Source organism: Choristoneura fumiferana, chromosome 25 (genome assembly GCF_025370935.1).
Source record: "Choristoneura fumiferana chromosome 25, NRCan_CFum_1, whole genome shotgun sequence".
Classification (NCBI taxonomy): domain Eukaryota; kingdom Metazoa; phylum Arthropoda; class Insecta; order Lepidoptera; family Tortricidae; genus Choristoneura; species Choristoneura fumiferana.
The window spans coordinates 1172182-1198806 of record NC_133496.1 but is presented as its reverse complement, the minus strand read 5'-3'; the positions used below and the strand labels follow the sequence as shown (position 1 = coordinate 1198806).

Genomic DNA, 26625 nt, shown 5'->3' with positions numbered 1-26625 from the left:
AACGATACAACTGTTTTGCTGAGATGGTCTTGTTTGGCATAAATCTGAATTGGGTTTGAATTTTACTGAGAATGTAAAGTCGTCGATGAAAAGGATTAATGGTAGTTAGTTTCTGGATATAAATTAGGTATGTACTATTGTGATTAATACAAAATCAAAAAAAAAAATCAAAATCATTTATTCAGTAAATAGGCCGCAATGGGCACTTTTACACGTCATTTTTTAAAACTACCAGCGCTTTCGGAAAGACCATCATTGCCAAGAAGAATGCGCCGCAAGAAACTTGGCAGAAAGTCATTTTTTCAACATAAAATAATTACAAATAAAATACTTAAAAACTACAGTATACAATGAAATAAAAGAAAATACAAAATAATAATAATAATAATACAGGGATGTATGGGGTCCCTTAGTTACAAAACTAAACTCTAACTATAATCTACGTTCAGTGGAAGTGTAGACTGCTTCCACCGTCATAAATTAAAAATAATAATAATTATAATAATAATAATTTAATTCTGAAATTTACATTTCAGGTCAAGTAACCATTAAACTTTTGGATTCCGAAGGCAAGCTCACGTCTGCCGCCCCCAAGTTAGCTCACACGAACTCATGTCATGCTCTGAAAGCAGAGCGGTACCGAGTGCATGGTATTGCTTCCGTTCCCATAAGCTCTATGGGATCGTCTTGGGAGCTTCGACGTCGCGGGCCTGTGACTAGAAATTAAACTAAAAATATACACAGTTACATCTTGTAGAAATTTATAGGCTAGTAGGGATTATAATAATACTAAATTTTGCCCGCGTCTTCGCCCGCGTGGAAATCGGTTATCGCTCGCTGTTCCCTCGGAAACTGTGCATTTTTTCGGGATAAAAAGTACCCTGTGTCACTCTCTGACCCATAAACTATCTCTATGCTAAAAAATCACGTCTATCCGTCGCTCAGTTTCGACGTGAAAGGTGGACAAACATACAGACACGCACACTTTCGCATTTATAGTAATATTAGTATGGATATATGTATATGAGTAAATATATGGATGGCTATATGGATATTATGTGTTTGGAGCGCAGAAAATTTGAACTTTAAACCAAGTCATTTAGAAACAAGTAGTAGATTGTACAACAAGAGCATAAAACGAGCCATTTTACCCGAGGCATTCATATAGCCACCCGAGCCGGTACGGCGAGGGTGGATACACACGTCGAGGGGAAAATGGGTTTAATGCTCGAGTTTTACACTCTGCTTTTTACTTCGATTGACAGGAAATTAAATAGCAACAGTGGAAACAATTGTTTACTAACTAAGTAGGTACCTTTTATTTTTCATGCATTGCTATATAATTATAAATTTTTAGTTATATTGATTTATTTTGTTTGATTTGATTGATATTTAGTTTTACATAAAATAAAAATTATTAAAAAAATATATAGATACTTTTTTGTTTGTGGCTGTTGACACCTGATTACCTTGGTCTTAGACGAAGATTTTACTTTATGCACTAGAACATAAAAAGTAATTTTATGTCGCCTAGATCCAGTATAAATACCAACTTTACGAGCATGAGAAGTGAACAAGTATTTTTTCTTGTGATAATGAAAAGTAATCGATGAAATGTATAGGCAAAGTCAAAGTCAAAGTATTTTTATTCAATAGGCTAAATATAACAATTACATATGAATGTCAACAAATAAATTTAGTGTGGAGATAGGTTGAGATCCAGGGAAGAACATAGAATAATTTTATCCTGTAAAATATTGTACGGTTCGCGCGGGATAGCTATAAACGAATTCTTCGCTGACGGTGCCGCGGGCAAAAGCTATAGTACTTTACATTTTATAGTTTATACTTTCCTTCTATTCACAAACTTTTATTTAATGGTATAAGTTACTAGGCGAACAGAAGTAATAGCCAGTAGATGGTCGGGTGCGACCATAGCACGCAGCATCGGTAGAGGCATAAAATAAGCATATTGTCGGTGATACATCTCGGCAGATAACGCTGAATTTTGCCTTTGTAGCGCCAAATAAAATAACGCATTAAAGTGAAAACTAATTATACTGATATGAACTACTAGCTTTTTCCCGCGACTTCGTTCGCGTAAACCATTTTAGATCTGACAGAGAAATTGAAATTCTGGGATGTCTTTTACACACAGCACAATTTCATATCTTTAGATTTAGAACCTGAGAACTCGGTATTTAAGGTGCATATATCCCATTAATCGGAAATGAGGAGATACGTAGAAGAACAAGGGACATCGAGATAGCCAAGCGAATTAGCTCATTGAAGTGGTAATGGCATTGAGGTCGTTGGGCCCAAAGGTTCTCGAGTGGAGACCGCGGATCGGCAAGCGCAGCGTAGGACGTCTACCAGGGAGATAAACGGATAACCTGTTCACGGTGGATGCAAGCCGCTTCCCGCCGAGGCAACTGGAGGTCTATGTCTAACAGTGGAGGTCCTACGGCTGATATATTGATGATGATGATGATATCCCATTCCTGTGTGTTGATAATTCCGGGGCTCCCGGTATGTAAATTCAAATCGAATCTATCCATTTAGACTCAAATAGTGATAAAGATTCACACACGAACACACAAACTTTTAAATTTATAACACTAAGTACGATTCCCAGCCAATTTTTCTCAACATTTCGACCGCTTGACAACGACGTTTTTATCACAAATGTAGCACCAGCGTTACATTTTAAAAACCATGTCTGCAAGTGGCAAACTTCTGCGCATCCGACCCGCGCATGTTTGGCTTCGTAATTGGCGAACTTCGCGGGCGCAGTTTAGTGCTAGCTTTGCTATAGGGGCTGGAATATGAAGAATTATTTCGAATAGAAATGAGTTTTGTTGGGTACTCTGTAAGAGGACTTTTTAAATTAACAAAGTAGGTACGTAATAAATGTACACACACACACACAAACATCACGCCTGTGTTCCCAAATGGGGTAGCCAGAGCACACGAAACGTTACCGCTTCGGAGCCACTTTTAGCAATTTTAGGTTTTAAGTTTGACAAAAGCGAAGCAAGCAATAGTGTCATGTTGCTAGCCTGCCGCCTACGGTACCTATAACTATAAGCGTACAATCTGAGTAAAAAGAGCGTGGAGTATAATTATATAGTAATAACTTACCCTTTTTCAGAAATCGACTTGACGCTGGCTCAATCGGAAGGCATAGCCCAAACATAAAGAAAGAATAGAAATGAGTTTTGTTCTCTGTAGGAGGACTTTTAAGTACTTGTCACGTTCAAACCTGGACAGTGCTAGCTGTTACACGCAAGTTTGGCTGCGTTTAGCGGGGGCTTTATCGGGATAAAAGGTATTTTTCAATAATCGGAGATAGATAGGTAGTGAAACTTTCTATTAATGAAACAAATTTTTAAAACGGCTCTGTAGTTCCACGAATTACTTAATCTCCTACATATACAAAGAACCAAACTTTAGCTATTTCATCCCAGCCTATATACGTCCCACTGCAGGGCACAGACCTCCCCTCAGAATGAGAGGGCTTGGGCAGTAGTTCCCACGCGGGCCCAGTGCGGATTGGGAACTTCACACACGCCATTGAATTGCTTCGCAGGTTTGCGCAGGTTTCCTCACGATGTTTTCCTTCACCGTAAAGCTCGTGGTAAATTTCAAATGTAATTCCGCACATGAATTTCGAAAAACTCAGAGGTGCGAGCCGGGGTTTGAACCCACGATCCTCTGCTTGAGAGGCCATAGGTCAAACCACTTGGCCACCACGGCTTTTTAGCTATTTACTATCCTAATACTACTTACACTAATATCATTTAGGGCAAGTGCCCTTAGAATGAGAGAGCTGTGTCCAACAGTGGTTTGTATTACAGTAGTATAAGCTAGAATGATGTGGTTTCCTTCTGTACACTACATTATGCTCACTGGCTCTTCATTCAAATACATTCCCAGGAAGAAATCCAACTCCGTGGTAATCCAATATAATGGATCTCCAAGCGTACTTAGTGGACAAGTTCGAGAGTTGGCACCCCCCACCGCCGATAGTAGAAGGGCGTACCAAGGGTGACATAACATTACGATGGGATGAACACCCCTTCTCTTTCTTGGAGGGTGATCTGATATACAGAGTGCAAAAGAAAGAAAAGATGCCGCCATGGATGATGGTATACAAGTGAGTATACCAGAGATTATATCCACTAGAAAGGTTTAAAAGGTAGAAACACTCACCAAGTTTGTGCATTCGCTCTGATATATATAACTAAGTAGTTTTTATACGCGGCTTCGCTCACTATGAAATCTGGGTAGTGAGTGCTGGAAGGCGTAAAGCTTTTGCACGTGGCTTTACGTTCCGGCAATTAATATCACGGGACAATTCACACCAATTGATCTAGTCCCAAAGTAAGCTTAGCAAAGCTTTTGTTATGAGTATTAAGCAACGGATAAATATAATTATATAGATATAGATACATACTTAAATACATATTAAACACACAAGACCCGACAACAAACATTCGTGTTTTTAATTCAAATACCTGCCCCGACACGGGAATCGAACCCGGGACCTCAAGCTTCGTAGTCAGGTACCACTAGGCCATCTGGTCGTCAATATATTACAAAATAAATTAATGTGTACACATTGTGCTTTGTATTGTAGTTTTTTTTAGTTACTAAAGAATTTTATTTTTCCAGTGGAGGTAAAACGACTAAAACTATTGATAATTTAGAACCACGACATCCGCACAAATTTAGAATCCAAGTTATTCTAAGAGGAACAGCAATCGCCAATTTAGCTGAAAAAGCTGTAAAACACTTTGGAAATAAAAAAGCAGTGCTTGAGCAATTAGAAAACTACCAGGATGGAGATGCTTTTTTTTATGATAAGAATAAAACAGAAGACAATGTCGAAGGAAAAATATTGGACGAAAATGAAAATAAAACCACAGAACAGGCCTGTGTTCCTGATGAAAATGGTGAAGGAGACAGTAATATTGTAAAAGAGGAAGAACTACCAATTTATAGAAACAAAAATGTTGGAGCTGGCGATGTAGATAACAACAGAACCGTTGAAATAATGTAAGTATATAGCAAATTCTCAAATTTAGCCTCATTTTGCAGATGACATTATGGCTGTACTGTACACGATTGATGGTGCGTTCACGCTTAATTTTTTTGGAACCATTTATCTCTACGGAGCCTCGGGAGGTGCACCTACTGCATCATTGTTACAAAGCCTTCTTTGCTAGTTTACTGGCGCATGAGAAAAATTTGACAGAACTTAAGGAATAATTTATTTGTTTTCCAGTCCCGCAAGCGAAGTCCCTATCAGCAGGAAGTGGCTGGAATCCCAGTGGTCAGAGGCGACGAGCACGAGTACGGACACGGACGGCACCTCCGCCGTCTGCTTCTGTATGGCTGTGCGATGCGGGTATCTTAAGCAGGTGCATTGTTTTGAGCCGTTGCGATTTTAAATTATTTTGCAGCAGCTGTGGTCACAAGCAGACTCAGTCTGTCTCTGGCTGGTCTGACTCTAGTCTGGTCGGGGTCTGAGTCTGGTCTGTCTGACTTATTTAATGTGTGTCCAGGGGCGGCAGTGATTGCTTTCCATCAGTTTTATTTTTATATAAGAAGGGGAAAACGATCATGCGGGTCACCTGATGGGAAGCAATCACCGCCGCGCATGGACACCTGCCAACACGAGAGGTATCACAGGTGCGTTGCTGGCCCTTTGAGAGATTGATGGGCCTCGTTTTTTAAAGATCCCTAAGCTGTACCGCTCCGGAAACACTGTCCCAGGAAGCTGGTTTTATATTTTATCGTGCGTAGAACGGACGGAATCATCAAGGTGGTGAGGATGAAATTACTGACACCTGCGTGAAGTACGGTAATAAAACCAAGCTACAAGCAACAATCCGAATAATTCATCTGAACACTCCCGTGATATATGCGGTAGAAGATGCAGAGAGATCCTTCCGCATTGCAAGCCGGTCAGAGAGTGCCTAGTTGCCAACAAATCTAGCAGCCCTACTTTGGATGCGGTCAAATGGAAGTAGCTGATACTGGGGTGCTCAATCCCAGAGATGGGAACAGTACTCCATAAGCGGCCTACTTAACTTGTGCTTTAAAAGCTGGTAGGCGACGGGCCGGCCTGAAGTACTGCACCGCTCTATGCAGTACCTCCAGTTGTTGCTTTGAAGCTATTTTAGCTTTGCCCTACGAAACTGTTGACCCATCTGCTCGTTTGTTCCCTATTATGCATATAAAAAAAAGACGTGATAATATCCCTCTAGTTAGTGTTGTACCTAGAATTTAGTTCAAGAGTTAACAGATTTAATTAAAAATTGTGTAGACTTAAATTCAGTAACTGATTAATTGAAGAAAAATACATATGTATAACGGACATTTTTAGTGCGATAAGGAAAATATGTTTATTTTTTAATTTAATCAGTCAATACGTTCAGCTCAAATTCACTCTAGTTGTATAAAGAGTGCGGGACTAATCCACAAATTCAAGGTCGCTCAGCGGGCTATGGAAAGAGCAATGCTAGGGGTTTCTTTGAAGGATAAAATACGAAATCATATTGTCACAAGAACGAAAGTCACTGACATTGCTCAGAGAATTAGTTCGTTTAAGTGGCGTTGAGCTGGCCACGTCTGTCGCAGGACCAATGAACGGTGTAGCAGACGAGTCCTCGAATGGAGACCACGGACGGGAAAACGTAGTGTAGGGCGTCCTGAGGCACGGTGGACGGATGAACTTAAGAGGATCGCTGGCGGCGGATGGATGCGAGGGGCTGAAGACAGAGTGTTGTGGTGCGCCATGGAAGAGGCCTATGTCCAGCAGTGGACTGCTGTAGGCTGATGATGATAATGATGATGTATAAAGAGTTCTTCAGATTCACGCCAGTTTGCCTGATTTGTTTGTCTATGTGTCGGCGGCCAATCGTAAAATCACCGCCAATTCACGAAATTCCTAGGCATATCGTGAAATGGCGCCATTTCATGATTTGGCCAGTTTAGGCAAATCAGGAAAGTCCTAGGCATATATTTTTTATGTTATTTCTATGTCACATTGGTCAAAATTTGCGGCCTTACCCATATCATGAAATGGCGCCATTTCATGATAATTATATGCCTAAAAATTTCGTGATCAGGTGGATTTTACAATCAGCCGCCGACATATGTATTTTCACAGAACACACATGTGCGCTTACGGCACTCGACAAAGTATTGTGTTTGACAGCAGCCACGTTAATCTTAATAAATTTAGTAATTTTGCACTGAATTTTGAGGATGTAGAATCCCCATTGATACATACTTTTTACAGGTGCAGATTATGCTAGAAGAAAGACCAGCGTTACTTGAAATCATTAACTCTACTAACGGGTTTACACCTCTCGCTACTGCTATCAGAAAAGGTAACGACGAACCTTAAAAAATCTTAGAAATAGAAATAGAAAAAATCTTGGACATCAACCTACACTATAGCTTTATAGTAGGTACTACGTAAGAGCAAGTGGACTGTCGACATTGCGATTTGAAGGTAATCGGTCGATACTCGTACAAGCGACGAGTTGTCGTTCATTGTGGCGTTCTATGCGGGAAGCGGTGTCTCAACAGTGGTCGTCTTCCGGCTGATGATGATGATGATGAGTCTACTTTTAATATTAACACTAAATGTGACAGTATGTGTGTGTGTTTGCCATATTTTGGTGTTGAGTAAAGAGTCATTTTACTGTAGAAGTATTGTATTGTACAGACACACCGATATAGTCAAGCGAATTAGGTCTTTGAATTGGCAATGGGCAGGCCATATTGTACGCGGAACAGGTAGCCATTGGGGCAGAACAGTTCTCGAATAGAGACTGCGGTCTACCAAAGAGATAGACGGTTGACCTGGTTGAAGCTGCAGGTTCACTGCGGATGCAGGCTGCTTCCTACCGAAGCAAATGGAGGTCTAATGGGGGAGATCTATATCCAACGTCCTACAGCTGATATGATGAAGTTATTTTAATCCCGCAGGAGACATCAACACAGTGAAGTTCTTGCTAGCGGCGGGAGCGGATCCTAACCAGCCATCCAGCAGTGGGCAGACGCCGCTGCACCTGGCGACGCTCGGATCACGCGTCGCCATCGTCGACCTGCTGCTGGACAAAGGCGCGGACTTCGAGGTATAGATCACAGCCTAATGAGTCATCACACCTGCCTTTATATACGTCCCACTGCGATTGGCTCATTTAGTTTTAACCAATCACGAGCGCGACGAAAACGTCAAACGAACCTCACGATACTAACGCCATCTAGCGATATGCTTTGCTGTTCAATGCTGTGTGAAGCTCCCAATCTGCACTGAGCCCAGTTACTAAGTATCGGAAATCTCTTTTGATCTGCATGCTTATTAAGATGGTAAACCATAATATTTTTACATAATTTCTCCTCTACTAATCGTGCACCGTAGTCATCTATACCACACACATCATCATCATCATCATCATCATCCCAGCCTATATACGTCCCACTGCTGGGCACAGGCCTCCTCTCAGAACAAGAGGGCTTGGGCCATAGTTCCCACGCGGGCCCAGTGCGGATTGGGAACTTCACACACACCATTGAATTGCTTCGCAGATTTGTGCAGGTTTTTTCACGATGTTTTCCTTCACCGCAAAGCTCGTGGTAAATTTCAAATGTAATTCCGCACATGAATTTCGAAAAAATCAGAGGTGCGAGCCGGGGTTTGAACCCACGACCCTCTGCTTGAGAGGCGATAGGTCAAACCACTAGGCCACCACGGCTTTTTAATAGGCCACCACGGCACCACACACATATGTGTCAATATTTAAAACCCCTGCGTCCTCTTTCATTCCATTTTATGATTGTAAGGTGGTGTTTTTTTTATTTATTAGTAAACGAACAAGTGGGTCTCCTGATGGTAAGAGATCACCACCGCCCATTTAATCTGCAACACCAGGGGTGTAGTACTTATGGAGCCAAAATAAATCTCTTTCTTTCTTTCTCTTCTACTTATGTAGAAGAGGACGCAGAGAAGAGGACACTTTGTCACACAAAACGCAAATACCACATAAATAAAAAAAAAATAAAGCATTTTAAATCCTCTACGAACTTATATTCAATGCTAGTTTGAATGCGTTCGGCGAAGTGGTGTTTCTATGAAGTTTCTGTTTACCACATTACAAATCAGTTTTTTTTAAACTGTTCATCTCCAACAGGCACGTGATCTAAACGGTCTTCGCGTCGAACACTACGCCGTGGACTCCGGCAGCGAGGAAATGGTCAACTTCGTGCTGCAGCGGGGGGGTGACGTGCATGCACGAGACTACACTGGATGGACGCCACTGTTCAGAGCTGGTACATATCCCTGTCTACCGGTCTGTCTGTGGCATCGTAGCTCTCAAGCGGGTGAACCGATTTTGAAGCCGTTTTTCCACGTGGTAGCGAGTTTCCTGGTGAAGGTTCTTAGTTATGGTCAACATTGCCAAAATGATCAAAGTCCGTGATTCTATAGATGACCAACATTTTAACTCGAAATTAATCTTTCTGCAATGGAATAAAAACAAAGATGATTTGTCGCTGGTTTTTCTGTGGCGTACCTACGAGTACAGAGCACTCACTTCGTTTATTTTGTGATGGTGAAGAGGTTACAAATTTTAGATTGAGTTAAGCAAGCGTCCTGCTAATATAAACAAATAAAATAACGTTAAGGCTGCATTCCTACTAGAAATGTGCAAGGACGTGTTGCCAGGAATATGTCTTTCACGAACCAATAGAAACGCTTCTTTTACCTAACCTCGTACAGCTCAGCTTTAGTGGAGGAAACAGAACGGAGCGAGGATCATAGGTAAATGAAGCATCTTCCCAACACAGCAGGTGGCAGGCAGCTGGTAGGACCTTGTGCAAGGTCCACCCGGATTGCTACCACCATCTTGCTCGCTAATCCTGCCGTGAAGCAGCAGTGCTTGCACTGTTGTGTTTCAGCGTGGAGAGTAAGACAGCCGGTGAAATTACTGGCACGTGAGGTATCCCATCTTAGGCCTCTAGGTTGGCAACGCGTCAATACCCCTGGAGTTGCAGATGTTTATGGGCGGTGGTAATCTCTTACCATCAGGAGACCCACTTGCTCGTTTGCCATCCAGTTGAATAAAAAAATTATCCTTGCACATTTCTGGTAGAAACGCAGCCTAATCAACATCATCATCATTTCAACCAAACAGTGACGCAAGGCGCGTCAACCGAGCTGATCGAAGCGCTGGTCCTGGCCGGCAGTGACGTGGACACGACGGACTACGCCGGCCTCGCGCTTTGCTCCATCGCCCGCCTCCTCACCAACAGGCAGTACGTTTCATTCTCTTACTGTTGATAGAGATTGTCATCACAGTCGTATTCAACTCTCTGTCTGCCTACATGCTTATAAAATTTGACAGAAAGAATTGCCAGAGCGATTGTAATGATGTGCGCTTTAGACAGTAGATAGTACATAGTATTGTTATTTGATTGAGAAACCATGTTTCTCATTGCAATTCTTCTTTCAGGACAGTACTGTGGCTTGTCTTATATTAACTGACAAACTTGTAAATTATTTTAAAAGTAATTGGACTATGTATGTATGAATTCATCTTGATTATAATTGAATAAATTCATATTCGTAATCATTAATTGTGTTTCACGAAATTAAATCGTGTTTTTTTAATATTTTTGCACAGTTGTCATTTTGAGGTTATTTTCCACGCCCTAAAAATTCTCTATATCTACACAATCACTGAAAATGGCACCTCCATTCACAAACACCGTGATTAGCGGTTGGGCGACCCAGGTACCGCTGGGAGGACAGTGTCCAGGTGGATCTACGATGTCTCCAAGTCGACGACTGGCAAGAGGCTGCGCACGATCGGAACAGATGGCGTGCTCTCGTTTCGGAGGCCAAGACCCTCTTTGGGTCCCTGAGCCAAATTAGTTAGTTAGTTTTAGTGATTAGCTGTTTAGGGGTTCACGAAATAAATAAAATTAAATACTTTAATACCTAGACATTAGTGAGGAGCTTTAGTCCCGTCCCGATATGCACTGACTAAAGTAACATTTTAATAGCATGGAAGTGAAAAATATTTACACAGAGAGCAGAGACCAGTTGTATAGCGGTATCTGCTAACTCATTCGAGTACACAGTTTGTTTTGGCGCGGCTTGCTGTTTCAATAGGTTTCAATAGAGCAGAAACCCGACTCACGCAGCGCCTCTCTACTACATAGATGACATGAAGCAAGCACGCCACGCCAAGTCAAGTATGCACCCGCGCATGTTAGCGGAAACCCTAAGCCGAGATGAAGATGAACGTTGTAACGTGGTGTGTTTCAGGTCCCGTAGCCGCGACTCCGTGCTGCGTCTGGTGGACTCCTCGTATCCTCACGAGCAGGCCGTCGCCAACTTCACGCGGCTCACCAAGAAGATCTCTAGTCTGAACACCATACTCAAATAACAGCGTTGACAGAAATCTATTTTTTTATAGAAACAAATTTACGTTTGACCACAATCTTGTCTGATGGTAAGCGAAGATGTGGACTAAGGTAGAGCACACTTGCCTATAAATAAATGCCCATTAGATACCCTAGATTTAATTTTGAAGACAAAGGAGACCTGCCTCACTGACTCATCAACGCCCAGCCTATGCCTTTGGATCTATTTAAGTGGAAAGCTGATTTTTTCACAGATGTTGCTTTTAAGATTTAAACAAGGAATAAGAAAGGAGTTTACGAAATGAAGGGTCCACGGAAAAAAACGTGTCTAGTCACCTAAGCAACTTTTTGATTTATAGCGGTTTGAAAGTTAGTCATCACTAACAATTACTATGGTTACCACACACACACACACACACACACACAAAGATCACGCCTGTATTTCCAAATGGGGTAGGCAAAGCACACGAAACGTTACCGCTTCGGAGCCACTTTTAGCAATTTTAGGTTTAAAGTTTGACAAAAACGGTACAAAAGTGACAGGTTGCTAGCCTGTCGCCCACGGTATACCTTAACCTATATCCTCAGTCGCCTCTTACGACATCCACGGAAGAAATGGAGAGGTGTTATTCTAATCCGACACCACACTATGGTTACCATTTCTTCAAAAGTTAAAAAAAATATTTGATAATAGTTTTCAGATTATTTAATTCAATGATAAGTCATAGTACTTTGCGAGCTCTACATTTTAAGATTAATAAATAAATAAATAATAATAAATATCATGGGACACTTGACACCAATTGACCTAGTCCCAAAATCTCAATTTAAAAAAAAGGTGACTATTGACAAGTTCTTTCCGTGGACCCTTCAAAGTCAATCCTTAAAGGGGTGAAAACGGGGTTGAAAGTTTGTATTGGAAGTCCGTAATTTTTGAAGCTAGAAACATAAAACTTTGTTTTAAGGCTAACGATTAGATGAACCGGGTGTGGCCTGAAATACGAGCAAATAATTAAAACTTAGAGTGTACTCATCAAACTGAACCACATTAGTTCAGCGACTTAAAAATATTTATTTTTATTTTTATTCCATTTTAAAGTTTATTCGAAGAACTTCCTTGGAAAAAGCATTGTAAAACAAAATGCTTGATGTTTGTAGCGTGACAGGCGACGTCAGTTGTGTTCTAGGATGGCGTACATTGATAACAGTATTTAATTTTATGTATGAAAAATGGAAAATCTCCAGACTCCATTATTTTTAAAAGTCGCTGAACTAATGTTGTTCAGTTTGACGACTATTTGCTCGTATTACAGGCCACATCCGGTACAAAGAAACACGTATTATTCTAACGTTTCCTAAACCCCCAGAAGCGAAGGTTCAAAGTTTGTATGAATTATGATTACGTTGATTTTAGAATTTGAAAATGTGCAACATCTGTCTGAAACATCGTCTGTATGTTTAAGTATTTACAAAAAAATATTCGAAAAATCAATCAAAACATGAGAAAAAGAATCGTGGACAAAGTAAATCTATGTTACCACGAATTTAATGCGAGTGCAAAAGAGCGAAGCCGCGTGCAAAAGCTACCTACTAAAAAAAAGATTAAATTTTGTTGATCTAGTCTAATTCTTTTCTTTTAAACAAATAATATTACAAATATAAAAGAAGTATCACTATTTGCACGTTTCTAACCAAAGTTTTTAACTAATGTGGAACTTAAAGAGTAGTGACTTCAAATAGTTGCGATAGATGGCACCACATGCCATTGACATTAAGTATGCAAGTGGTTATAATTTTTCAGCCGGTTTGTCGGATTCCCTGTGGCTTACTAGGAATAACTCTGGGTCGTAAAACCACAGGAAGTGCGGGTTCAAATCCCCTACAGTCACCTGAAAATATTATTAGTTTTAAAATAAATCTGAAACTGAAATAAAACATTCTTAGTATGTCTCTGATTTTCTCTCTCATACTATAATTTATCTATCTCATTGGCTTTACGTTGGATAGCATTGAGTGCATTAACTATCATCTTTTCCGCCTTTTTCTACCAGTTTAGGTAAACCATCGGCTATCATATTGATTGTGGATCAATATGGATTAATATGAAACCAATGACATCTATTTACTAGACTGCATGTTTCTTACGTTAAAACGGCACACAAATTTTATTAATGTGCCGTAAGGTACATAGATATCGTATGAAATGGAAGAATTGATTCAATCAATTCTTTGCCTATACTTATTAAAGGCTAGAAAAAACTTAATTAAATGCTTCATAATAGCTCATTATCATTCATTAGCTATGTATGTCGGTCGGTTCCCTTATTTATGTATCCACTTTTTCAAATTAGTTGCATAGATAAGTAAATACTTATGTAAGGGCACGACTGCACCCATTTGAAAAAAATACTTTCTGCCAGGTTTCTTGCGGCGCATTCTTCTTGGCAATGATGTTCTTTCCGAAAGTGCTTATTTTAAAAGTGCGTATTTAAAAAAATTACGTGTAAAGGTGCCCTCTGCGGCTTATTTATAGAATAAACGATTTTAATTTGGTACATACTACTACACAACACCTTTTTTTAATAGTGGTTTCTGGGCTGTTTGCTCAATTCTCGTTTGTACTGAGGATTTTGTTTTCTTTTTAGTAAACAAGAAGACCATAATTTTATGACAGCAATTCAGATTTTGCATTTGTCATTTTATTATTGTTTTTATACCAAGTTTAAAATGTCAACTGAAGAATAAGGATAAAAAGGTGAAGATAGAAAAAACATAATCAAAATCAAAACATTTATTCTGCAAGTAGGCCACGAAGGGCTTTTTTACATGTCGCTTATTTAAACTACCAACGTTTTCGGAAAGACCATATGGCATGGCATGGCCATGTAAATGTGGCGCAAGAAATTTGGCAAAAAGTTTTCCCGATAAAAAAAAATAAAACAAAGTAATAAAAAGTAAAACTAATTTATTATTAAAACGTTAAAAAAATATTTACAAAACCTTAAAGCTAACGGAGTATTGAATTGCATTACGCGTGCAACGAGTTGGTAACAGTAGTGCAGGCTACATCAAGGATAGAGGGGCTGGCGCGGGACGCACAAATGCATTTAATGGCAAGGCTTAGCTTAATCCAATAAATAAGTTAAATAAGAAACAGTTTATAAGAGTCTCAGCAGCGATACTATTAGTAAAACTAAACTTGTCGCCTGCAGCGTCGTCGCCGCATTTCCATTTGTATTTTTTTTGACATCGAATTCTACCTGGTTTTTTGTTAAGCTTATACCTGACGTTGGAGGCTGCGGCTCAACCTCGCCTCTCTCAAACTGGGTAGCTTTTGTTTCTCTTTTCTTCCTAATTTCTTCATTTTCCATTGATTCTTCATCGTCGTCGTAGTCTGAATCGTCGATTGGTGTTAAAATAATACTGACAGCTTCATCTACTTCACTTCCTTCTGCTTTTAAGTCTTGAACGGTTTCTTTTTGAGGTTCTACAAAGGCGTTAACTAATTTTAAGTGAGTAGTTGGGTTTTTTTGCTGTTTAGGTTCACCTGTTTTAAGTTGTTCTGCGACTTCGGTCGGTATTTCTCCCTTAAAAGGTCCAAATTGAGGTGTTTTAAGAAGAAACTCGGAGTTTGACGACACTTTTGATGAGAAAGGTTTACTGTTGTGAGGCTCAGGCTGCTGTACAGCTGGCACAGTAACGAGCGTCGAGGCGGATACAGTTTTACCGTCGTAAGCTGTATAAGTTTGTTCATTTGAGAGTTTTTGCGAGTGTTCTTTGGGGAATTTTGGATCTGGAGGTAAATATTGGGGACTTACTCGATCCGATTCCATTACCATGTCAGGGACTTCTTTCTCCATGTTCTTTTTACTAAACAAAGCGTTTAATTCAGTTTCTGTTTTAACATAAACTGGATGAGGTCGATCTTCTTTGGCGTGATTGCTGGGAAAAATTTCTTTCGTTCTGTCATCGCTCGGTAAGTGACGATCGGGCGGTGAAGGGATGAACATTGGTTCAAACGACTGCGTCAGTTTATCGCTAGAATACGCGTGGTTAGAGAGAGTTTGTGGCGCTTCATCGTAATCTTCCTCCACGTCGGTGTCCTCCCGGCGGTTGGCACCATCGTAGTCGGTAATGCGGTCCTCGCCAGCCATTAGAGGCTCGCGGATGATCGGCTTGAAGCCACTCTCCACCACGATCGTGTCAGGTTTGAACCCGGTGTTGACGGCAGGATGCAACGGCGTATTCTCCACCGATTCACCGATGAAATCTGAAGATTTCATGTCGTTTTGATGTGAGTTGTCGGGTTTGACTCTGAGACGTTGAGTACTCGAATGGTATTCCGGTGCAGGCGTGGGGTAAGTCTTTGTTAAGAGCTGCTTAGTCGGTGTCATCTGCTGGTCTAGAGGCACGGGGTGCTCCATCGGCTTTCCAAGAATGATCTGCCCCGGTCGGGCGATGCTGATTTGCGGTGCGCTGTGCTGCGCAACTATAACGTCACCGCCACCCGGGAGAGTGATCTGGCTCTTCACCACATGGCTAGCGATGATGTCTGTTTTACCGAGACTCAAAGTTTGACTCTGAGTCGGCGGGGAAAGATTGACCGGAGCCGGTTTGCCCATAATTATACTCTGAACTGGCCCGCTAGGTATCTTCGGTATTTGTTTTGGAGGACCCTGGTTGAAATTTGGTTTATGATGATGCATTTGCGGCAACGGTTTTCCCAGTGGAATGCCGGACATGGGCGGTCTGTTTTGAGGTCGACTGTTGGGATATTTGACGTTATGTTTTTTCGGTCCGTGGTTGTTTTGGCTCGGCATCGGCAGAGGATATCCTCCATTTCCTTTCTGGTGCATAGGGGGTGGTCTGCGCAGTTTGATTTCTGGAGGCGTGGGTCGGCGGAAGGGCGGCCGCATGCCGGATGGTCTGTTGGGGCGCAGGACGGACTGCAGCGTGAGCGGCTGCTGGCTCGGCGGCAGCGAGTAGGTGTTGGGGCGCGCGGCCACCTCGTACTCGTCGCCGGCCTGCTCGGGCAGAAGCTCTCGCACGTCCTCGGTGACCTGGTACTGCTGGAACTGCTGGTGCTGGTGCTGCTGGTGCTGCTGCTGCTGCTGCTGGTGCTGCGGGTACGTCGTGTTCCGCCGCATCTGCTCCTTCATGCTGCTCTCGAGCGTCTCCACGACGTCTATCACGTCCTTGATCTGGCCGCTGCTGATCGGCGATTCGTACTCCGTCATATACAACGCGCTGCCCGGCTTCGCCTTATCACTACTGAAATCGTTATAATGCGGTTTCGTGTTGATTATTTTCTCGAAGCGCTTGTGCTCAAGAAAGTTATTGTCCGGACTGAGGCGACTATGTACCTGGATGGACTCCTCGATGTGCAAGTCGGGAATGACCAACTGCTCGGCGACGCGGCTCTCCTCGCCCGCGGCCGCGTCGCACTCGTCTACCACGTTTATTTTCCAACCCAGGTGTCGGTGGGTGAAACACTGAAATATAAGGACAACGTTAATACTTTGATGATTAAAGAAATATAGTATTCATCACCGATCCGTTATATACAGTTCAACCTGAGAGACACAGTCATGCGAAACAGAGAAGACTTGAAAGGCTGAAACAGAAAACAGAGCGAAGGTTATGTACACACAGAGAGATGAGTGAGATGAAGTGATAGTGTCACGTGTGAGGTTCTTATGAGTAATTATTTTATCAGTTCCTTGAGTATATTCTTAGATTGTTTCATCTTGATAATCCCGTAGACCCGTTTAATTACCGATGAGATCCAATACAGAAAATAATTATTTTAATAAATTTAATGTTTACACCATTGAATATGGTGCCATATCTCATTTAAATTATTATTTTATCATGCTTGATTCAACTATTCGATAGTTCCCTCATAACCCAATGAACCAAAGAACTAGATTAAACTAATCACCTGGTAGTAGACGGTGTCAGGAGTGTTCTTGTCGGGGATCCAGGTCACAACTCCAGGACTGCCCTCTTCGCAGACCAGCGTGAGCGAGCGCTGATAAGCTCCGAAGCTGGGATACTCATCGGCTTCGGGTCCATTCTTGTCCGGGGTCCAATTGCAGAGGCGACCCACGCCCGTAGGCACCAGTTCGCCGGAGCGCGCACGACGGACTCCCGCAAAAATCTTGACATCCTGTCAGACAAAACGTTGCAACCTTATGACGACTGAATACCCAAGTAGTTTAAATTCGAATCCAGAGGTTTTATGTATTGTTCATGCACTCTAAATTACAATCACATTCATGACTTCTTTCTATCAAACGGTATCGAATGAAGATAGGAAGAGATGGTAAATGCGATCTGTTACATTATACGTACATTTAACATTAGCAATTAGCATCCGCCAATTTGAAACAACGATAAGCAACCAACGTACAATAAAGGTGTATTAAGAGGGTGCTCTGGAAACCAGTGCAATGCTGGTGTCTGCTTATCCTATAAAAGCTCTAGCCCTTAGCAAATACTGAGGTTATCCCCTTTGTGATATAATTTTATTGTCTTAAACTGTGAGTACTTTAAGGTGTGATAATTTTAATTTAGGAAGATTAGTTCTAGTTGAATCAGTCTACATTTAGTACTTAATTTGTGTTGTATTAATAAATTTTCCTTTAAATTTAGTAATTTCTCTCTATTTGTCGATCCCTAAGTGATTTCTCCTGTCTACCACTCAAAGGTTGACTGGCTGCGACCCCTTCAGGAATAGGTCCGCCTTGGTACTTTTCGGTTTATAATCTACCTATCTGTATTTCCTTATTGTATAGTGAAACTACTACTACTTATATCTCAGTCACACACCTGTTTCTCCTGCTCGCTCTTATGGAAGTACCCTCCGACAGGGTCGTCCGTGATGTAGAAGGGGTGGTAGCGCGCCGGCTGCGAGGGGTCGTTGCCCCCCTCCACCACGAACGTGTACTTGCGGCCGCGCACCACGTTGACCTCGGGTATCAGCAGGCCGTTGATGTACCAGGAGATGCCCCAACCAACATGACCTGAAAGGGCAAAAGTAAAATACTTACTCACTAGACGCAATGATTCAAAGTGGGGTCTGACCTGTGACATAATACAACGTCATCCCTTGTGATCTTGGGGAAAAAAACTCGCCGGAAATCCACCTCGTTAGCTTAAAGATCTTATTTGACCTCGTATCTCTAGCAGTCCCTAGGATGACCAACATGTCAACATCAACTACTACTACCCAACCCAAGTACCCAAGTCTACCCAAGTAGGTACGATCTTTTCACGGTTTGATAATCTGTCTTTCGGCCGAACGAGTTCGGAGACTAGGTCTTCCTTTCTTATTCTCTCTGAGCCGATCCCAGAATCTTACGCAGAATTGAAAATAAACATCAAATATTCCGTGGTTCAATCTGTACTCTCTTAAACAGAGGATGATGGGTTTAAACGAGAAGTCGCATCTTGGTAAAGGTGTATCCACACAGCACAGACTTTAGTCTGCGCAGCGTGTCTGTACAGACTTAAGTCGGTGCAAATGGGACGTGTGGGCGTGAAGTCTCAAGTCTGTAACGACATCTGTGCATTTTTGTATCTGGCATCAAAAAGTCGGCGCAGACATGCGTGTTTGCGCCGACTAGGTACTGCAGTGTGTGGACGCATGTTCAGATTTGTTTGGGTCAACTTACGACAACTTTGGTTAATTAATTCACAGTTTGCTTTGTTTTTATTATAAAAATAAACTAACATGTCTGTATCGTGTGGACGATGTGAGTCGCACATACTTTTGTCCGTGCAACAGTCTGCGCAGCGCAAGTCTGCACCGTCTGGACCCAACTTAAGATTTTGGAAGTTGCGTTTTATTACTAGGTGGTGGTACTGAACCGATGGAACAAATCAAACCTTTCCTTCTTTCTTTTTATCACTCACCGGTGATGGCTGGGTAGCCCTGCTTCCCACCGGTGGGCCCCATCTGAGCGTAGTACACGCCGTCCTGTGGCTCGTAGCACTGGATGGCCGGGATGTCCCAAGGCTCGGCTTTCGGCGCCGACTTCGGCGGCGGCACGGGGTTCGGATTTATTGGTGAAGACTAGAGCGGGTGGAAAGGTGACAACGATTAGTCCTTTCAGTCATCGAGACATAACGTTGTTGTTTTATTAAGCTTAACCTGTAACTATGAATCTAGGTTTATAGCGTAATTTTTTATGTTAATTTTCACCTACTCCTTAATGTGGTATTGACACGAAACTTGGCAATTATGCACAGTTCTGATAACGATACAATAACATTAGCATATTATCATGGTATCATGAGCTGATCTGATGATAGAGCTGGAAGCTAGGCACTGTAATGCCGAGACAGAACAACGTTACCTATCCTACCAGTATCACCTTTTTCTCTAGTGTATACTCGTACGTCACTGCTGATCACAGGCTTCCTCTCAGAACAACAAGCCTTGAGCTACGGCTCGGGCCCTTGAGCTAGGGTCCTGAGCGGAATGGACTAATGTCATAGCTGCCAAGATTCCATCATGATTAGTCAGAAGGTCTACTATTAAACTCATATCAACCAAATGTCAACTTTCAAATGATCACTAAAAAAAAAGATTCGCTAACAGTAACAAAAAAATTGTTGCTTATAACATAAAATTAAACGTCAGGTACCCTAGCTAGTTCAGCCATCCTTTTTCTCCAGTGTACGAGTTTAATATAATTAAATTTCAATCAATAAATCAATCGATGTCCTAGTAACATTAGCTACGAGTATTAAGATCATTCTGTAATATTAACCAATGGATATGAGAAATCAGGCAGGGAGAACTGGCGTAGAATTGTTCGTCGTGCTACGTGACCACGACTGCTCTGCCAAGAGTATCCGACAAAGAAGAAGAAGATGAGTAATCATAGTAAATAGATTAAGTATTATTATCATTAAACTAAGGCCTGAACTTGGAACGCCACAGTGAACAACGATGTGCCACCTGCAGATTCCATCACGCAAAAAAACTCTTGATTGAATTGTACAAATGAAATAAACGGCGGAGGCCTATCACCAACAGTGAACATCTTACAGCTGGCTGATATGATGATGATGATGAGGCTATAAAGCTGTCAAACCTTGTCTTCCACCGGTTTCCTCTCATGATGAGCAGACGCTGCTGGCGCGTCCTCGCCGGAGTGGTGCTCTTCCTCCCCTTCCGGCATGGGGCAGTTCCACACTGGCGGTCTACCGAATTCGATGAACTTGTCGCCCTGTAATATTTATGATGATTTAGAACGGTATATCAGCTATATATATCGTAGCTTGCAAAGTAATGGACAGAAGAGCTGGCAACTTCCTCGCACAACGTATCAGCATTGCTATACAGTGAGGAAATGCTGCCAGCATCTTTGGGTACATGCACGGGGGGATCCTTTTACTATTTTTTTCTAGTTATAGTTTAGTTAAGTTTATTTTACTTCAACTTATTTTTGTACATTTGAATTCTAGTTTAATGTTTCTTAAGTTTCTTTTTTTTTTTTTAAACCTGGTTTTTGATTTGAAAACTTAAATATAAAATACATAGTTTCATTAGAAATTAATTAGTTGAAAAAAATGGCTCGTCAAAAATTACATTACGTAGTGCTTGTGAGAAAAAAAGGAGAACGCCAACTTGCTAAAAAAGCATTTTACAGAAGTGGAAACAAAAATCGCAAGAACTGTTGGAGCTATAGCACCCGTTAATGTATGCGCGGTCACACAAACAAAAGTCGTTCACTATAAAAGCTCCAAGTTTTTTAAGGGAAACAACAATGACTTGAGATAGGGACGTTTTACGAGTGCTTGTCGTCCACGCCGCTGGCCTCTCGAGTCCGTGTCACTTTAATTTCATTTGTTTTGGCTAAGTTACAAATTAGGATATTACCAGCGACCTCCTTGACCTTTCACGGCTGTATTTTTAACCCCCGACGGAAGTAAAGCGGTGTTATAAGTTTGAAACTATTGTATGTCTATTCGTTTATCTGAAAGCGAGTTTTTGGTCCAGCTGTTGAACTTCGAAATGACAATGACGTGGTATTCCAACTGTTCGGAATTGGTTGGTTTATTTTTAAAGGCTTCAAAAATTAAGAAAATAATGGCAGTAACCAGTTAACCACCCGTTCCCACTTGTGTTTGGGGCGTTTCGTGTCCGGTGTCAGTCATTTCTATAGAAAATCGTGTCAGGCAAGTGTGAATGGCTTCATACAAAATGTTTTGCCACTAGAACTTCCGATTAAAATCCTGTCCCGACAGCCGGCAAGTGGGATCGGGGGGTCACGTCCAAAGTCGGGGCGTGTTGGTGTTGGTAGTAACATTTTCATTAGTACATTGTATCTTAAGGGCGGTAAATAAGTAATTACGAAAGAGAGTCTAATAGAAGCCTGAAGTCGAAAACGAGGGCTTCAATGAGTCGATGTTCGTAATTCTAGTAAGTACCGCCCGTGCGACATACAATGTTTTTCATCACATTTGCGAGTAAAATTGTATATATGTAAAAGAACGACTAATATTTTTTCAAAAAATACCGATACCTCTGACTGTGCTCTTGGCAGCGCCAGATTTCCCCCCCCTCCGCAGCATGTGCCTGACCAGCACGCCAGCACGAGCAGCACGTTACAAACTCATTTACCGTCCTCAGGCTTCATGACAAGAAAATTAGTACGGGCAATGACTCATTTACCGACCACGGGTTTCATGAGAAGCACATTAAGGTCGAGGGTTTTATTTAGGGGGGTTGCAACCAAGGTAGCCTGCATGTTACGACACTGTTTACGAGCAAGTGTGATGAAAAGTATATCATTTAATTATAAACTTTTTGCGAAACAATATGTGTTGGTGAAAACTGCATCAAAATTCGTTGCGTGGTTTAGAAAGAGTAAGTGGATATAGACGGAGAGGATAGACGTGGAAAATTTTGTTTTATACTACGAAGAGAATAAAATCATATTTTTTTAACTCCAGTGCTAAAATGTTTATTCCCTTTGCTCTAGTCATTTAAAGACGTCTCACGGTTCCCTAGAGTTTTAATTTAAAATAACAGCAGTTCGGAGATGAAGTTTTGTGAATGGTACCCACGAACTAAGAGACGCGACGATCATCTCCTTTTAAATTAGTAGAGGTCGCAATATAGTTTGTCATTTGATTCCTGTCCTGTAAAATATAGTAGATTGTGAAACGAGTGCATTACGCGAGACCTTTATATCCGAGTAAAACGAGTTTTATGAGCAAGGTATACTACACGCTGGTTTTTACTTTGATTGCGAGAAAATTAAACAAATAGGGGGGAAAATAATTTAGTACTTATCTTTCATTATTCACGCATTGCTTCAAAATTAGATTAGAACTATATAATTACTAGGTTAAATTTAGAACTATTTTTGCTAATTTTAGAACTTTGCTTACTTTTGCTGACAAAGGGAAACGGCGATTCAAAAACTGTTAAAATTCTGCCTATAGTTACAACTATTAAGTATATTACTAGATTAAATGTAGAACTATTTTTGCTAATTTTAGAACTTTGCTTACTTTTACTGACTATGGGAAACGGATTCAAAAACTGCTAAAATTCTGCCTACGTAATACTTAATGACTCCAAGGTACTCAAGAAAGTTCTACACCTCAGCAGAGAGCAAAGGAAAGGAGAAGCGTGATTTCACTCATCCACGTTGATTTCAATTACGGTGTTATGTGTAGATGTAGTGAATAATGTTTTGTCATTATTTTGTCAGGAAAAAAGATTATTAATCTTGATTTCTTAACCAGCTTACCAAAGTTTACTAAGGAGCTGTTTCACCAACAGTGGACGTCCTACGGCTGATAATACGATGATGATGATATTTGTGTTGTTCGAATAGACACATTAACACTAATCAATGGATGGTAAAACAGCCCCTAAAGCTAATAAAGTAAGCAAGATGAATACAAACGGGTTTGACAAAATACGATCATTATCATCATCGTATTATCAGCCGTAGGACGTCCACTGTTGGACATAGGCCTCTTCCATAAACCTCCAGTTGCATTTTTTATTGTCATCGCGAGTGCCCGAAGCGTTACGCAGTAGACCCTCTGGTCATCCGCTCATCTCGTTGGTGGACGTCCCACGCTGCATTTACAAAATACGATGACAAAACATTATTCAATAGATCTGTTACAATTAACTACCAACCTTGGTAAAGTGGTGATGGTAGGAGACTTCAGTCCGCGAGTTGAGCGGCCCGACGGCCCAGATGACGGGCTGGCTAGCGTTGGTCAGGACCGGCAGGTCCAGCTCATCGGCTGCCTTCAGGCTGCGCTGATACGTCACGATGCTGTAGCCGTTGACCAGGGCTGCGTTCAGGAGACGGATGGAGTCGGTGCCGTCCTGGACAGAGTGATAGTGTTAAAGAAACAGCATTAGGCTCAGAGAAGATGTAGTCTTATAGACTTATGTCTTTTCAACGATATCTACTAAAGAACCATTATCATGTTCTTTATGTATATTTTCGACGTTGTTGCATGGCTCTCAAATTTTCTATTCTACCTTCCTAAAGGCTATATTTCACCGGGACACCGTGGCGGCGCAATCAGTCGCCGCCACCAACAAAATGTATGCAGCTTTGCGCAACCAAGTGGACACCAGGTGAGATACCCTTCATAGAGCTGCATACATTTTGTAGGTGGCGGCGACTGGTTGCGCCCTAAGTCAAAAGGCGCTATCTCAAAAAAATACACTTTTGAGTTATTAATACTATTTTATTTGCCTGTAATATGTCCCACTGCTGGGCAAAGGCCTCCCTTTTCTTTCGCCACTCTTCCCTATCATGAGCATGCACCTGCCAATCGAGCGGAAAAGCGCTCAGGTCGTCCCGCCATTTCCTCTGGGGTCACCCTATTTTGATATTGTGTAGCTTAAAACGTTCTGCATCACATGCTATAAATAACACAAAAACGTTTTTTTTAGATATCGCCTTTTTGCTTTGGAGGGCAGTATTGTAATAATCATTAATCATGCACCACGATCCAATTGAATAGTGATTAGCCTGCAACACACGATTACAGTCAATATAATGTCGTAGCGATTTTTATGTATGTACACACGACTTTATGCACTTAACATTCAGGCCGTGTATATATATTTTTGCAACTTTGGCCGTGTCGATATCTTTGCCCTTGACTGTACTTAGGTATACCTAGTGCCATCCACGTAGACGCGTGATTTTGTCAAAATTAGATATTACTGACATTGCAATAAGAACCACGGCACGCGTCATCGTGAATGACTCTACCTATAGTTTTGTAACTTGTCGAAAAAGCAAAACGGTGCAAACAGATTGAGAACTAAGATGACATAATTCCGTCGCTTCATTTGTTCTAAGCTAGCTCTTGCCCGCGACTTCATTCATCATTCATTCATCCCAGCCTATATACGTCCCACTGCTGGGCACAGGCCTCCTCTCAGAACAAGAGGGCTTGGGCCATAGTTCCCACGCGGGCCCAGTGCGGATTGGGAACTTCACACACATCATTGAATTGCTTCGCAGGTTTGTGCAGGTTTCCTCACGATGTTTTCCTTCACCGCAAAGCTCGTGGTAAATTTCAAATGTAATTCCGCACATGAATTTCGAAAAACTCAGAGGTGCGAGCCGGGGTTTGAACCCACGACCCTCAGCTTGAGAGGCGATAGGTTAAACCACTATGCCACCACGACTTCGTCTACGAACAATTCTCTTATCACTCTCCCGATATGTCCGTCCCTGCCTTTATCTCTATGCCGAATTGCATCTAAATCTTTTCAGCGATTTAAGCATGAAGACAGAGTAATTTTTACATTTATAATATTAATACGGAAATACTTAAACAGGATAATTTAAATTGGTTACAACGTCCCCGGTATTTTTGGCGTTTAGGCACTTAACTCGGTTAATAGCCACTCAGGGAGGACCCGAGACATTTGGAAGCCGTCCCTCCAGTATTTCAGGCCGTTGCTCTGAATTATTATGGCGGTAGTTGAATAGTTGTGATCTGGCGCCCAGCCAGGGGCTGGGGCTAGTGTTGCCACACAGTCGACTATTTTCGTCTATAACGCATGTTGGCTATAATAGATCTGTCGATATTATCGATAGCGCAAGTTATGGCAAAATTATTGACGAGTTACTACCATTGATACTGTCTCAGTTTAGAAAGCAATAATATCGACACTTATACCGATATTTATCAAATGTTAAGGCCAGTACAGATGAACTAACTCCAACTGCTGACTGGCCTTTTTATTGCAGTCGGTAAAGCTGCAGTTGGCATTCAGTTTGTCTGTACTGCCCCCTAATCTACTATTGATAGTTCAAAACCATTGACAGTATCAATAAAAAAAAACACAACTAGTAGGATCATTAGTAAATTGCTAAAAGAAAAATATGTTGTGAAAAAGAAATCCACTCAACATTCATCGGGTCACAGGAGGTGACTCTGTGGATCCTATCTGATATGTGATACGTGAGTCTACTCGTGACCACGGCAACTGTAACGTTGCCGAAACGTCAAGGTGAATATTACTCGTATAAAAATAGCGTGATAAGTCCAGTTATGATATTTTGACTATGAGTGAGAATCACGAAAGTTTGAAACGTTATATGTGATACTACCGTTATAATGTCTATACTCTGTCAACAGTATAGTGTCTCGATACGATATATCTGTATATTTTTCAATATTTTGAATATCGAATTTTAACTATCGAACATAATATCGATAGACTTGATATTCAGCCATCAGTTGACAGCACTAGTGAGCTGAGGCTGTCGACTGCATGCTCAAACTTGGCGAGCTCATAAAAGATTTCAGCAAGAGCCAGTCTAATTGCTTCTTGCACCTATTGGTACAGTCTATAGACATTAAGAAATGCCAAAGGCTTCGCTATCTAGGATTTAGTTACTATTAATTTTCTCAATCTAGTTAATAATAAATCGAATAGCCACTTTCGGATTACCATCTTCACATGAATGTGTAGTAGGTAGAATAATTAAGGGGGGCTTACAGAGGCTTAACTTTCGTGCCAATAATACTGTTAACTCAATTTTACTTATACACTTCATAAGCTTCTAAATTGATGAAATTATCAGAAGAGAGCAAGCACTTAAACTCTGTTGCGCTCCGAGGAATCTCCACGGTGATTTTAGCTGAACGTTTGCGAAAGTT

At 41.4% G+C, this 26625-nt stretch overlaps 2 protein-coding genes across 3 annotated transcripts in view; one reads left to right on the top strand and one right to left on the bottom strand.

The window, feature by feature from the left end:
• Nucleotides 1-3165: 3165 nt before the first annotated feature.
• LOC141442220 (uncharacterized) lies at nucleotides 3166-11499 on the top strand. The gene is made up of 9 exons (XM_074107144.1): nucleotides 3166-3328; nucleotides 3937-4156; nucleotides 4675-5058; nucleotides 5288-5423; nucleotides 7310-7400; nucleotides 8005-8153; nucleotides 9210-9348; nucleotides 10212-10332; nucleotides 11348-11499. Exons 2-9 carry the CDS (start codon nucleotides 3969-3971, stop codon nucleotides 11466-11468), a joined length of 1329 nt encoding a protein of 442 aa, XP_073963245.1. The 5' UTR covers nucleotides 3166-3328; nucleotides 3937-3968; the 3' UTR covers nucleotides 11469-11499.
• Nucleotides 11500-14393: 2894 nt separating this feature from the next.
• Skel (DM13 and DOMON_DOH domain-containing protein skeletor) overlaps nucleotides 14394-26625 on the bottom strand; it is a 139029-nt gene continuing 126797 nt past the window's right edge. The window contains exons 9-15 of one of the 2 annotated variants that reach the window (XM_074107517.1): nucleotides 23621-23815; nucleotides 20550-20684; nucleotides 19363-19522; nucleotides 18277-18470; nucleotides 17387-17614; nucleotides 16809-16937; nucleotides 16628-16716 (exon numbers count right to left, since the gene is read on the bottom strand). In XM_074107517.1, coding sequence (XP_073963618.1) covers nucleotides 16714-16716; nucleotides 16809-16937; nucleotides 17387-17614; nucleotides 18277-18470; nucleotides 19363-19522; nucleotides 20550-20684; nucleotides 23621-23815 — 1044 coding nt within the window. In that variant the 3' untranslated portion in view covers nucleotides 16628-16713. Of the gene's footprint in view, nucleotides 16938-17386; nucleotides 17615-18276; nucleotides 18471-19362; nucleotides 19523-20549; nucleotides 20685-23620; nucleotides 23816-26625 lie in introns of both variants that reach the window. The other variant, XM_074107516.1, reaches the window with a different exon arrangement.

Bases quoted from the DNA above. Each gene is read 5' to 3' on its own strand.
- LOC141442220 (XM_074107144.1), top strand. From the start codon at position 3,969: ATGGATCTCCAAGCGTACTTAGTGGACAAGTTCGAGAGTTGGCACCCC. The intron at 5,424-7,309 runs GTGCATTGTTTT...TACTTTTTACAG, and splicing joins GATGCGGGTATCTTAAGCAG to GTGCAGATTATGCTAGAAGA. The intron at 9,349-10,211 runs GTACATATCCCT...TCAACCAAACAG, and splicing joins GACGCCACTGTTCAGAGCTG to TGACGCAAGGCGCGTCAACC.